Here is a 12854-nt window from a genome sequence, read left to right as displayed (position 1 = left end):
TTGGACATTAAACAGTCTTCATAGATAGAGTGACCAAATGATTTATCATCCAAAGGGATGCTTCTGAGAGAGAAAAGGCACACTGGCCATAATTAACACTGGGACAACAGACAAAAACCAGGACAAACCAGGATGTGTGTTCATCCTCCTCATGGGGACATTTAATGACAACAAAACTGCTTTTGTGGGTTGTTTTTTTTCAAAAGCCAAAACAAAACAAAATAGCTTGCTCATGTGCTAACAACTGGTCCTTTTTTGATTAACTGCTTTGTTTGCTAAAATAAAGCTATTTAATCTGAATATAAATTATTGCTGACAACTGTTAGAAGAGGAAGAGAAATTCAATGGGTAATTATTCAATTTTCAAATTGTTCTGATCATTAGAAAAAAGTTCCCCCTGATGTAAAAATTAATCATAATAGAGACGTCTGCTGGGTACCATTTCTCAATTAAAATATGCATTTTATATTTTTAAGATCACCCCCTTCCAATATTGACCTGGTTGGCAGATAGCGTTCATCTCCAGCCCCAGCCCTTATTGACTGTGGCCATGAGGAGCACTGTGGTGCGAGGATTCTGAGGCCACCTTAGGGCTCAGCAGAAAGGCACGTGGTGATGAGTTGGTGATGTTTACAGGAGACATAAGTTATGGGGCAGTGACAGGTGTGGCAAGTATTGCCATCCTAGACTTGGAAAAATACCTGGTTTAACAATAATTTTGTGACAGATATCTAATACAAAAGAAATAATTACACCTTGTTGATCCTGCATCTTCTACCTCAATAAATCTACTACAGTGTAATTAATACACCATCTACACCACAGGAGAACAATGCCATCACTCTGAACTGGAATGAAGACAGCTATCTCATGATTTCCACACATCACTGTTTTAAAACTCTCTCAGTCCAAAATCAAAATAAGGAAGATCAAATTCTTAACATCTTAATAGAAAGTAGTAGGGCAAAAGCCCAACACAGTAAACATGCAATTAATTGTTCCTCTGTTTCCATCCCTTACCTATTTTGTTGTCTGTGGGCTGTATTTTTATGTACTCGAGAGAACACTAAGTAATAAAATGAAAATTAAACTTGCTTTTCCTCTTGTAAGAGAATACTAATATCTCCATTTCAAAGAACGATTTTCAGCATTTATTTCACTACCACATGTTTTGTATTATTTATCCTTCATACAAAAGACAGATCTGTTTTGTGCCTTGTAATGAGGAAAATTAAAAAAGATATAGTTGATACATCTTCTAAAATATAGGAGGCGTCCCTAATATTGTTGCTGCTTTTGTGGCCATGAGTTATGTTCTATCTTTAGATCTTAATTCTCCAATTAAAAAAAAATAGGGCAGAATTAAATTTGTGTTGAGGGAGAGAGCCATCTTCAAATTGCAAGGCAGCTTTTGACTACACAGCTCTACTTTTCTAAGAGTGAAATCCTATTGAAGTGGCTTTCCAAAATATTTTGTGGAAAATAAGAATTTATAGATGGTAACGCCTCGTTCATGCTCCCCAAACAGGTGACGAATTCATCAGGCAGCAGGGTCTGTTCTGGAATAGTTTCATTTGGTGATGCATTTTCCAAAAGCATAGTGGTTTCCCCCTCTACAGGGTTTTGCATGTCTGGAGGACTGCATTCTCCTTGATTTAAAATGAGGCTTAATTCTTCAAGAAATAGTGTGTTGCTTAGCGAATTCATACTTGAGACAGAGAAAGAAAAATTAGGATATTTTTTAAACCTGGCATTCTTTCCCAGGTTTAAGCAATCAGCTGGTGGTTCCAGAGTTGAGGAAGCTGTTTCATCATTATTGCTGAGATGGTTTCCCCCAGTTAGAAAATTTGAAATCTGGGGTTTATACCCAGTGTTGAGATCAGGAATATATACAATTGTAGTGTTGGTGAGTAGTGACTTTTGCAGGCTGTTGTTTGTCTCCACGGATCCTGTGTTCTTTTCCCTTTTGTAGTCCATGGGTTTTTCTTCTGGGAGAAAGATTTCTATCTCTGTAATCACTGGATCAACATAAAGGACCTGTTCGCTGGAACTATTATTCATAAATTCACTTTTTTCCTAGAAAGAAAAGACATTGTTTTATTTTACAAAAGAAGTTTAAAGGAGCCAACTGGATAATTGAGTAAGGACTGGAATTTGCTTTCCCTCAACTTTCCTTTCCCCCTCATTTTTCTTCATAGTGTTTCTCTTCCCATATGATTTCCTCCTTTTGTCTTTTGTTACCCTGCTCCATTCCAAACGTTTGTTAAATTCTCCCAGGAGGAGACTGAAGGAAAGGAGTAATAAAAATAATCCATGCTGTAAGCACATGCCTTTATTTAAAAATTTTAAAGAGGAAGACGCCTCTTTCATATTAACTTGCAAATTATTTCAGGGCCTTTTAAAATTTTGGACTACTTCTTAATATTATAGTTCCTTTCTACAAGAAAATTCTTTGTTGCTTAAATAAAAGAAAATTGGTGGTGGGGGTAGTGCATGGAGAATCCTATTTTGCTTCCATTTGAGAATAAGGTTGTAGTAAATGCTTTGTGCTGTGGTTCTAAAGGTGTGCAGCTAGCTGTTCACAATTCAGACATGTCTGTGATGATCAATCAGGAGGGTGGGTGAAGAAAGTTTTTATTTGTATAAAAGCCTGATGACTCTTCTGGTAAGAAAAGGACTCGAGGCCTTCCAGCTGATGGCTGGCTTCCCAGGGCAAATAACTCCCACCCAACACAATTACAAAATTATAGCCACTTGCTATGGACTGAATGTTTGAGTCCCTCCAAAATTCATATGTTGAAGCCCTAACCCCCAATGTGATGGTATTAGGAGGTGGGGCCTTTGGGAGGTAGCTAGGTCATGAGGGTGGAGCCCTCATGAATAGGATTAGTGTTCTCATAAGAAAAGACACAGGAGAGCTGATCTCTCTGTCTGCCATGTGAGGACACAACCAGAAAGCAGCCATCTGCAAGAGAGCTGTCACCAGGAACCAGATCTGCTGGTGTCTTGATCTTGGACCTCCCAGCCTCCAAGACTGTAAGAAATAGATGTTTGTCATTTAAGCCACCCAGTCTATGGTATTCTGTTGGAGCAGCCTGAACTGACTAGAACAGTACCCCTTAGTCTTTGGGCAGAAAACAAAACCTCATCTGAAGGAAACCCTAAGGTTCATTTCTAATTCCAGGAGCCCAGAATGGGAAGGAAGTTTGACAAAGACGAAGACCTTGAATAAAGCAGCATGAAGGGTCATTCAAATTTTCTTCGGCTCTGCCTCCCCAAGGCACTTGCCAGGTTTGGGTTGGGAAGGGCAAACATGTAGTCATGGGTCAGATAAAGTCAAAGGAACTAGAGTTGCTATAGTAAACTGAGAGGAAGGGGGTGTTTTCCCCTCTTCAGCCTGGCAGCTGAGTGGAGAAGTGGATGGGAGTCAGACCATAGTGAAGGACATAGAAGAGCAACAGGGACTATTCCAGTGTGAGGACAGTAAAGGAAGAGGAGGATCTGATCACAACGAGGGCAGGGACAATGCTCCAAATCACAGAATGTCCCCAGTTCCCTAGGATAACTAGTGGGGGAGCAAGACAGAATGACTAAGTGGAATGTATATCAAGACCACAGTATTTATTAGTTGTAGTTTGGTGACTATGTACTTGGCCTTCAGTCAGCTGTTAGCTATGTACTTTATTCTATATGTGGGTTCAGTTATTCCAGACCACCCATCCACTGTGTAGGCAACATTACCTCCTTCAAAATCAACCACGTCCACACCCTTTCTCTCCTTCAAGGATCCAGAGACAAGGATCCTTCCTCTTGTTCCAGGTGAGACTTTCCTCCTCATCCCTTCATAGTCATGCTTGATCAGTCCTCTTCCTCCCTCTCCCCTCCCCCCCATACTAGTCCTCTCAAGCCCATTCAATTTAGTACAAACACGCTTCTGAGTCCATACTGCTCTGGAGCTGTTAATACATTCATTGCATCAGTATTGAGAGTATTTGATCATGTGTCAGGCATAGCCCCTTTCTTACTTCCCTTCTAGTCTACACTCATCAAAAGATGTCTCCACTCTCAGTCCCCTTCCATTCACTTCTAACTGAACCCCTGGACCTGGACCACCAGTGACCTGCTCCTTGTCACATTTCACAGATGCATTCCACTTCTTATGTTACAGACCCTCTACAAAGTCAGCACCAAGGACCCTTGCTTCTCGACACTTGGCCCACAACTCACGATGCTCATTTCTCTACCTTCCCATTCTGCCTCTTTCCTAGGACCATTCCTATTCCAATGGACACCCCCTCACTGACTCCTCACTGGCTTTAGCAATAGTTTTCAACCCCTTAACAGTGTTCTCAGCATGGGCTGTGTAGTGGAATCACTTGGGAAGCTTTGGAAAATGCTGAGGCCTGGGTCTCCCCCTGTCCTCCCTCCCCCAAAGACCCTGGGTTGTGGCCTGGGAATCAGGATTCTAGCATGCAACCAAGGCTGAGAACTGTTGCCTTAGGGACTCACCTGGCGCTAGGGAAGGAGTTGATTAACGGGCTCACTAGATCTACAAATAGAGCCACTTTTTCTTGTTTTACAAATACTTGTCTTCCTCACATCATTTGAACAAAGGTTTCCTAGGCTAAAAATAACTTTTTTTTCAAGTTTGAAAACTATTGATTGGCAGAATGAAGTCTGAGCTACATAATAAGGCCTCCTGTGATCTGATCCCACTCTGCATTCCCACATTATTCCAGCCACTCCTCACATCAAGTGTTTCCACAAAGCAACACCCAACATGCTCTTCTCACCTCTGTGCCTTTGCTCATGTAGGCTGTCTATTTTGAATGTCTTCCGTTTCTCCTGAGCAACTCCTTCCTGTCTTTTAATATGTTTCCTCTATACTCTCATCATGTTTGGTCTCATCTCTGTTACTGTACTACGTCACTGAATTGCAATGCTTGAATGATGTGTCTGTCCCATCAACTGAGTTTTGAACCCCTCGACAGCCAGGCTAGAGAGCCAGAAAGTGTAGGAGCACACATAGCAGATTACTTCCCCGCTTCCATAATCAGCAGCAGCTCCTCCATAACTGACAAAGTCCCCTATAGCCTCAGGGTCTTCCTGGGGCACCCTTCTATTCTTTGCTAAACTGGATACCTGGCCCACCCTTGGTGACGCCATCTGCCATAGTCCCCTCACATTCATCTTCTCGAATTCCACTGAGTCTCAGGAGCAAAGTGGTGTCCTCCTTGGGCTCCACCTGCTTCTCCAGTCTCATGTAAAACAGAAGCCCCCTTGTGTCTCTGAGGCTCGATCTATTGAGATTTTCTTCCCTCTTCCTTTTGTCCCTGAAGACACCTTCCAATTGCTTGGCCACCAAGTAAGTGGCTCTAGCACCTGACTTACAATCTTCCATTCACTCTTTTTTTTTGAATGGCATTGCTTCTCTCTTTCATCTCTCTTTTCTTCCCTTAGTCCATTCTCTCATCTCTCTTAAGTATGTTTTGAAATATGTATAATTTTATCTCTACATAAGTTGTACAGTTGTGCAAATATGCACACATATCTCTTTATTTGAATGGAAATTCTACTCTAATTATTGGACTGCACTCTTGGTTTCAGCTGCCATTTAGTTTGTATTTGATGGTGTTTGGTTACCTGTAGCATTTTCACAACATTGCTATTTTCTATATTAGGAATATCTTCATAAAGCCACTTCGGTATTAGCAATAAGATTCTTCTTTTAATTCTAAAAAACAAAAAATGACTAAGAATAAGCATCTTACTTGAGGATTGGTGCAGGCAATCATCTAGGAGATTAGGAAATCAACTAGAATGGAATGCATAATTAAAACCAAACTTTCCGATGCAGAAACTAAGATTTCCATCTCTTACTTTAAAAAGTTACGTGGGAAGTTGATTCAATATCTTTTCAGATTTTCCTCTTCTCTCTATTGCTCTGCCTGTCTCTAATAAGCCAGAACATTACAAAACACTCACACTAGATTCAAGATAAATGGGAGAACCACCCAGGAAGTGAAATTATATACATGTTAAATATGGCAAACCATTATAAGTGGAGATGTCAGTGTGGAAAAGTTTGTAAAACCTAAGGGATATTTTGTAAAACTTTCCAAGGGGACCATAACCACAGAGAAATATTAAAGAAGAGAATGTCATATAATAAAACTATAATATTTGAGCTCCTCTAATTGTAATGATTCTAAATAAGGTTGAGATGATAGTGGTGGCTCCAGACTTTCCTTATGTACTTGGAGCAGGAGTCCGGGGAAGTTGGCTTGCAGTTGTGTGGCATGGTGAGGACATCAGTTTTTACTTAGGCTGTGTACTTATTACGGATCTCTGGGATCGGATGATGGAAGGAAGAGTGAGAAGCTGTGAACACCTCACTTTTCCTCCTAAGCTACCCCTTGGCACTGCCACTGTGTTGAAAGCACTTTCTGCATTTATGTAAAAATTGATTTGAGCAAAAAGGTTATCCCGGGAGCTTCGAAGAGACTACACTGATCTCTGGCACATTATTATGTGTTAACAACGCAGCACAACAGATCAGACTCTTGTATCTGTTTATGCAGCTTCTCTAAGAACTTTTACTAAGTAACAACCAAATTGGCTGCATGGACTTTGCTTGCCCAATTTGACCTTGAACTGTAGGGTAAAAAATAATTTCTTTACACATATTTATACAATGTTTTATGGTTCAGTTTTTAAAATAATTCACACTCCCTTTGTATACCTAAAATTAGACCAAATTAATAAGTTCATGCTATTGAAGAAAAGTTTTTATACAGCATACTGATACAGTGAGAAAAATATATGTGTGTGTGTGTGTATATATATATATATATAGATAGATACCACTCTTGTTTTCATTATACTTAAAATTGTTTTGCTCTCCATTTTCCAGTTCTGTTTCTAAAATAAGGCTTTTATAAATAATGTAAAGTTATAGTAAAAACAGTATCTGCTCATATGTAAAATAGTAATATTGGAATTATCTCTAGTTTTATCTTTTTAAAAAGAATGCTTATTTAAATAATTAAATTAGCAAAGAATTGTTTTATTTTCTTATTTATTGTTACCAGTAGGAAGTTAAGTTTTAGTTCATAACAAACAATGTTATTTAAAATTTTACACTCTCTAGGACATGTTTGGATAATAACACAAATATTAATATGCTTATGTACTACAAGTTGGAACATTAAGATATTTCAAAGGGTTTTATAACCAAGTATATTTTAAAACAACCTAAAATAAAGTTCCATATTAGTTTTCTCACCTCACAAGGGTACCAGGGATATATTTATTAATGTGTAATTTAAAAGCTTAGGTTTTGAGGAAAAAGCCTATGTAAATTAAAAAAATATATCACTAGTGTACTTTATTCACAATAGCTCATTCTGAATCTCTCTACTGCATTTTGATTATAAATTTCAAAGAAAGAAGGATTATCTCATGAAGCAAGTGATGGCAAGAAATAGAAACTCAGTGCAAATTAGGCAAAGAACATTCACATGTGTTAAATTTGTGCCTCACTGGACGAACTGGGGGACTGCCACATCAAACAACTCTATTAACCAATTAGAAATACTCAGTGCATCTGGTAAAATTTAGGGTGTCAAAGGCCTTGCTTCCCTCAAAGTCTCATTTTAAAATAATTAGGCATTGATCTTTATTATACTAATACCATATTGGAAAAAAATGACTGAAGGAGGCCAAGGGGAATGGGCATTGGGTCTGGATGCTAAAACACTAACACGATTGGTATCAAAGTGATGAATTCACACATTGCCACACTTCTCTTCACATTGATTCAGGGGATTTGCTTGGGTAGAACTTGAGGTAGGTTACGACTTAAGTACTGTGAAGAGTTCAGGCACCGTAGACAGACTTGAGGGCACAATGAGAAGTCTGCGTAGGGAAAGAGAGAACATGGGCTGAGACGTCAGCTGTGTCTGGACTCCTGGCTTAGTGTTTGGTGACCTTGGGCTGAGCACTTAACCTCTCTAAGCCTCGTGTAAGTCATCTGTAAAATAGGCCACTGAGCTTTTCTGGCAGGATCTTGCAAAGATTAAATGAATGATATTTGTAAAGAGTTTGGCATGGGTGGGTACTCATTAAGCAGTTTCTTTTGTTTTGTCTTTCTCTCAAGAAAAATGTTGATGAATTTTTCTAGTAAATCACAGAATTGACTAAATTTTGATGGTTCCAATATATGTCTAAATGAGAAAACAAAATCTACAAAAACTTACCCAGTTCTGAACGATCTGTTAAATATCCCAATCAAAGAAAGAATTGATAAAATAACAGCAAAGACCATTCCCAATAGAAGCCCAATGTCTTGTTGCCTATTGTCTGAAAGGAAAGAAAAATAATTTTAGGTATAATTTCCATCTATGTGACGCCAGAATCATTGTTCTTCTACTCTGCTCCAAGTGAAGGTCATTGATCTCAAAGGAAATAGGAAGGGGAAATAAAATTAACCTTTACCTTGGGCTGTAAAGTGACTGCCCTTCGAAACTGCACGACAATACCTTTTGTTTGAGGGAATTGGGCTGCATATATCTGATGTCAGTGAATTGAGCCTCTGGCAAATGTGGTCAGCATTAGACATTTTTCTGAGCTTGTGCTTGCATATTTTATATAAAAAAGGTTTAGTGATAAACATAATTTGGTTTGTTCGACACGAGTGAGAATTCCCAATTGCTTGCGACAGAGTCTAAAGCTGGCCACAATCACAACTGAGTTGTTTATTTTTTTTAACCTTTTGTACAAGACAGAAGTTATGTACAACTTGTCACCATTCTTCGAAATTTATTGTTCATGAATTTTTTCCTGCTAAAAAAGAACATTCACTCTACTTAGAACAATATATGTTATAAGAGAGAAATCCAAATTGCCATATATCTTACACTGACATTTTATTTTAAAAACAATGCTTTTTTGAATTTTGAAGTGGAATTAATCACCTGTAATCTTTAAATAATTATTATATTCAGCATGTGTTACCTACCAGGCTCATCCCATTTTCTCCCTAGTACATGAAAAACCCTATTTTCTATTTTCAAATGTAAACTTTAATTTGGACATGACCTGTCATGCTGGAGTTGGTTCTGAGCCATGCTGGGTATTGGCCCCTTCCATCCTCCTTCCTCCCACGCTTTGGCAGACGTTTATCGGATACTTACCATGTGTCAGACACTGAATTGGCCCTGCCCTAGTTATTCCCCAGCTGCACCTAACATGCACTTGGGGGTCTCCACGCTGTCCAGCCCCTCTCCTAAAGCCACTGGTGGGCCAGGGCCAGTGTGGCTTACTTCGCTCCAAAGTCCCAGTGGGGTATGGAATTAGTGTTTTCCTAGGACTAAAATACTATTGCTAAGGATTTCAAGCGACTAATGGGAGGTGCTGGCTTCCACATATCCTTGTGCATTAGTCCTGGAGGAGGATGAATAATTCCCAAGTTAACATGGGGCCAGGTAAAGGGGTTTGAGGAGTAGAGCAGAGTCACCAAGAGAATAACCTGAGATACCTGGGTTCAAACTAGATGCTGCCGCTTATCAGCTCTGTAACATCAGAGCATAATAATTAACTTGCTGAAGCTCAAGTTTCCTCTACTGTAAAATAATACCTATCTAACAGAGCAGCCATGAGTTCCTAGCCTCCACAATTCCCACAGAAACATCAAGGTGCAGGTCTGTGCAGGCATTTGTAATTAGGGATCTGTGCTGAACCTAAACACTTGGCCCATAATTGATTCACATAACACAAGTTCAGAGTATCCTTACATTGCTTCGTTTCCTTTATAACACTTGCTGCTACCTTCCTTTTCTTTTTCTGTTTGTGGTTTCCCCCACTCCCACCCCACCCTGTCTATCTGGAATGGAAGCTCCATGAAGACAGGGGCTTTGTTCATCTTTTTCACTGCTGATTCCCCAGTACTCAGAATAGTGCCTGGCACATAAAATATGTGCCTGGCAACATAGAATATTTTTTGAATAAATAAACAGGAGTCCAAAGAATGTCAATATCACCTGCCAAAGTTTTTATACTATTCTTGCCAGATTTCTATGCAAGGAGATAAATGCTCTACAACCTGATCTAATATCTTTTTTATGCCTAAAACATTTAGATATGCTTATCAATGGAAAATACAAAGTCATACTAACAAATAAAATGGGAGCTGGTTTGTATAAAGAAAGAGCACAGACTTCAGGATTTGAAAATTGGATTTAAATTTTAGTCCAAACAAGTTCCTCAACCTCTCTGAGCTCCAGTTTTCCCATCTGTAAAATAGATACATAGCACTTACCTCAACAGGTTGTTTTGAAGATTGATGAAGATTTTGAAGATTGAAAAAGATGATGTATATGAAATTCCTAGCACATGGTAGACACTCAAATAATGGTATTTTCTAGGAAGAATTTTTGAGGTCTTGAGCCCCAGCACCAATTGAACTGAACATGTATCTAACCCAGAGCAAAGCTGGCAAAATCTACCTAAACCACTCCTTAAATTAAATTTTAAGCAGATTTTTGTTTGATTATTTTCCTGTGGAAAGCATGTGGCATATCTTACTGTCAAGAAACTTATGCCTGACAATGGTTTTTCAGTATGGAGCATTCAAATGGATGATTAGTAAAGACTACTCAACAAACCTAAGCAGTATTTTCTTACCAGAAGTAAGGTGTCCTTCAAAGATGGAAGCAATTAGAAGCCCAGAATTCTGAGTATCATGTTGAAATGATTTCAGTGTGACCTGGGGAACTTAAACAAAAAGAAAATAGTGTCAGCTTTTTATTTTTTGCACTCAGGTTACCCAATTTCCTAAGAGAGTTTCTTCACTTGTTTGGAGATGATTAAAGTAAACCAGTAACTTTAATAGGCTGGAAAGATGGAGTAAAAGCAAAAACCTCTGTGTGTGTGTGTGTGTATGTGTGTGTGTGTGTGTCTTCTTCTTTTTATTAAATTGGGTAAATCCTAAAGGAGGAAACATTCAAAGGACAATAAAACTACCTAGGGTTTGTAAGACTTGAAGCTGTGTCCACTAATTTCATGAGGCTTCTAGGCAACAAATTCCAAGGAGGTTTATTTCATTCACCGAGCCAGAAAAAAACACACAACTGGTCTCTACTTGATTCCTTCCAATAGATGATGCAATAAAGTTTAGGTTTCCTTAAGAGCCTCCAAGATATGTCACTTTTGCCTTTGCACGGTCTTAGAGATGCTGTTCGTGAACAGCCTCTTGGCTTCATATAAGAAGCCCAGTTTTGATTAGCAGACACTTTGAGGTTATAACATAAGGGTGGAATGCCATTAATGACTTTCCTCTGCTCCTTCCCGGCGGGCAAGGACCCTGGCCAGCCCTGTCTACCCGTAAATCCTGTCAGAACACTGCTAATGAAATCTTCTGACCAGGGTGGGGTCAGCTGCCTTGGTAGCTAACTTGTTTTCAGCCTGAACTCAGAAGAGTCCTGGATGGGCTTCCCTGGTGGCTCAGTGGTTAAGAATCCGCCTGCCAATGCAGGGGACACGGGTTTGAGCCCTGGTCGGGGAAGATCCCACATGCCGCGGAGCAACTAAGCCCGTGAGCCACAACTACTGAGCCCACGTACCACAACTACTGAAGCCTGTGCACCACAACTACTGAAGGCCGTATGCCTAGAGCCCGTGCTCTGCAACAAGAGGAGCCACCAAATGAGAAGCCCGCGCACCTCACCTCAACGAAGACCCAATGCAGCCAAAAAAATAATAATGATAATAATAAAATAAAATAAATAAATTTATAAAAGAAAAAAAAAGAGTCCTGGAGTTTCCTTACCCACCTCCTCCCTCCTGATAATTAAAAGCTGCCAGAGGTGACTTCAAGGGCACAATTCTCCCAGCTGACAGAAGATATTCCTGAAAATGGTTCTAAGCTCTGGATCTCCAAGAGGGCCTCAAGCCCTATTTATTCAGTCATTCTGATTTCAGTGTTCAAATTCTTCTATTAAAAGAATCACTTTGGGGGCCAGGGAGAAATCACAATTTGAGGTGTCCTTAACTGCTACGGAGATATCATAGGCTTGTATAACAAGCTATGTGGCCAGGGCAACTCTCTTTGAGAAAAATATCACAGAGTTCTGATAAAAAGATTCCTATGGGTCTTTGGAAATGTTTTAAAAAGGCTGATCTGGGTGCAAACACAGGCTCGATTGAAGAGTAGTGTTCTAAGAACAATGGGTAGGGAATTTTAGAAGATGAAAACATCAGAAAAGCCAAAAGTTCTTTCCTGTGTTTTTATTCTCACTTCTCCACAGCAAGAGGGAAATGTTTCACTGTGGATTGTGACAAATCAGAAGCTCTTTCTGGCTCCTCAATGCTTCACTACGTCTCTTTTTTCCCTAAGCATGTGGTTCCATCCCCAGTGGTCAACAGCCAGGTTTTTTCATCTAAATTAGTATTTTACAGGCTTATGTTCATTCTCAGGGAGCCCAAGCAGGAGTCTGCATCTACATTAGTTTACAATTTTAAGAAAAATATTACATTAAAATGTAACACAACTTTCAATTTTGCAAAATCATGGGTTTATAACATATGTTGCTGGATTATTTTTGTTTTCACCTTTATTATTTTAAAATTAGCATTTTTATTTAAAAAAATATATGGTGCTGTTGGCTTTTAATACAGGTTAATATAATTCTGTTGTATAAACTACAGGTGGTTATTTGGCATGAAACGTCAGTTATTAATTTGCATCACATAAAAATAATTTTCATATCTGACTAGGGCTTTATTAGCCCTAATAGAGAATAAACATAATCTTCCTTTAGAGTCTTTTTGTTATCATAGTTTCAAATCAACCACGT

General features: G+C 39.1%; 1 protein-coding gene across 1 annotated transcript in view; it reads right to left on the bottom strand.

The window, feature by feature from the left end:
• Positions 1 to 1425: 1425 nt before the first annotated feature.
• The window catches only part of IL23R (interleukin 23 receptor), a gene marked incomplete at both ends in the record, with an annotated part of 53121 nt that continues 41692 nt past the window's right edge, over positions 1426 to 12854 (bottom strand). The window contains 4 exons of the mRNA XM_079698092.1: positions 1426 to 2076; positions 5644 to 5734; positions 8259 to 8361; positions 10684 to 10773. Coding sequence (XP_079554218.1) covers positions 1426 to 2076; positions 5644 to 5734; positions 8259 to 8361; positions 10684 to 10773 — 935 coding nt within the window. The remainder of the gene's footprint in view (positions 2077 to 5643; positions 5735 to 8258; positions 8362 to 10683; positions 10774 to 12854) is intronic.

The sequence above is a fragment of the Hyperoodon ampullatus genome, assembly GCF_949752795.1.
Source record: "Hyperoodon ampullatus genome assembly, chromosome: 2".
NCBI lineage: Eukaryota > Metazoa > Chordata > Mammalia > Artiodactyla > Ziphiidae > Hyperoodon > Hyperoodon ampullatus.
Note: the sequence above shows the minus strand (reverse complement) of the source record. Positions and strands in the feature narration are given on the sequence as shown.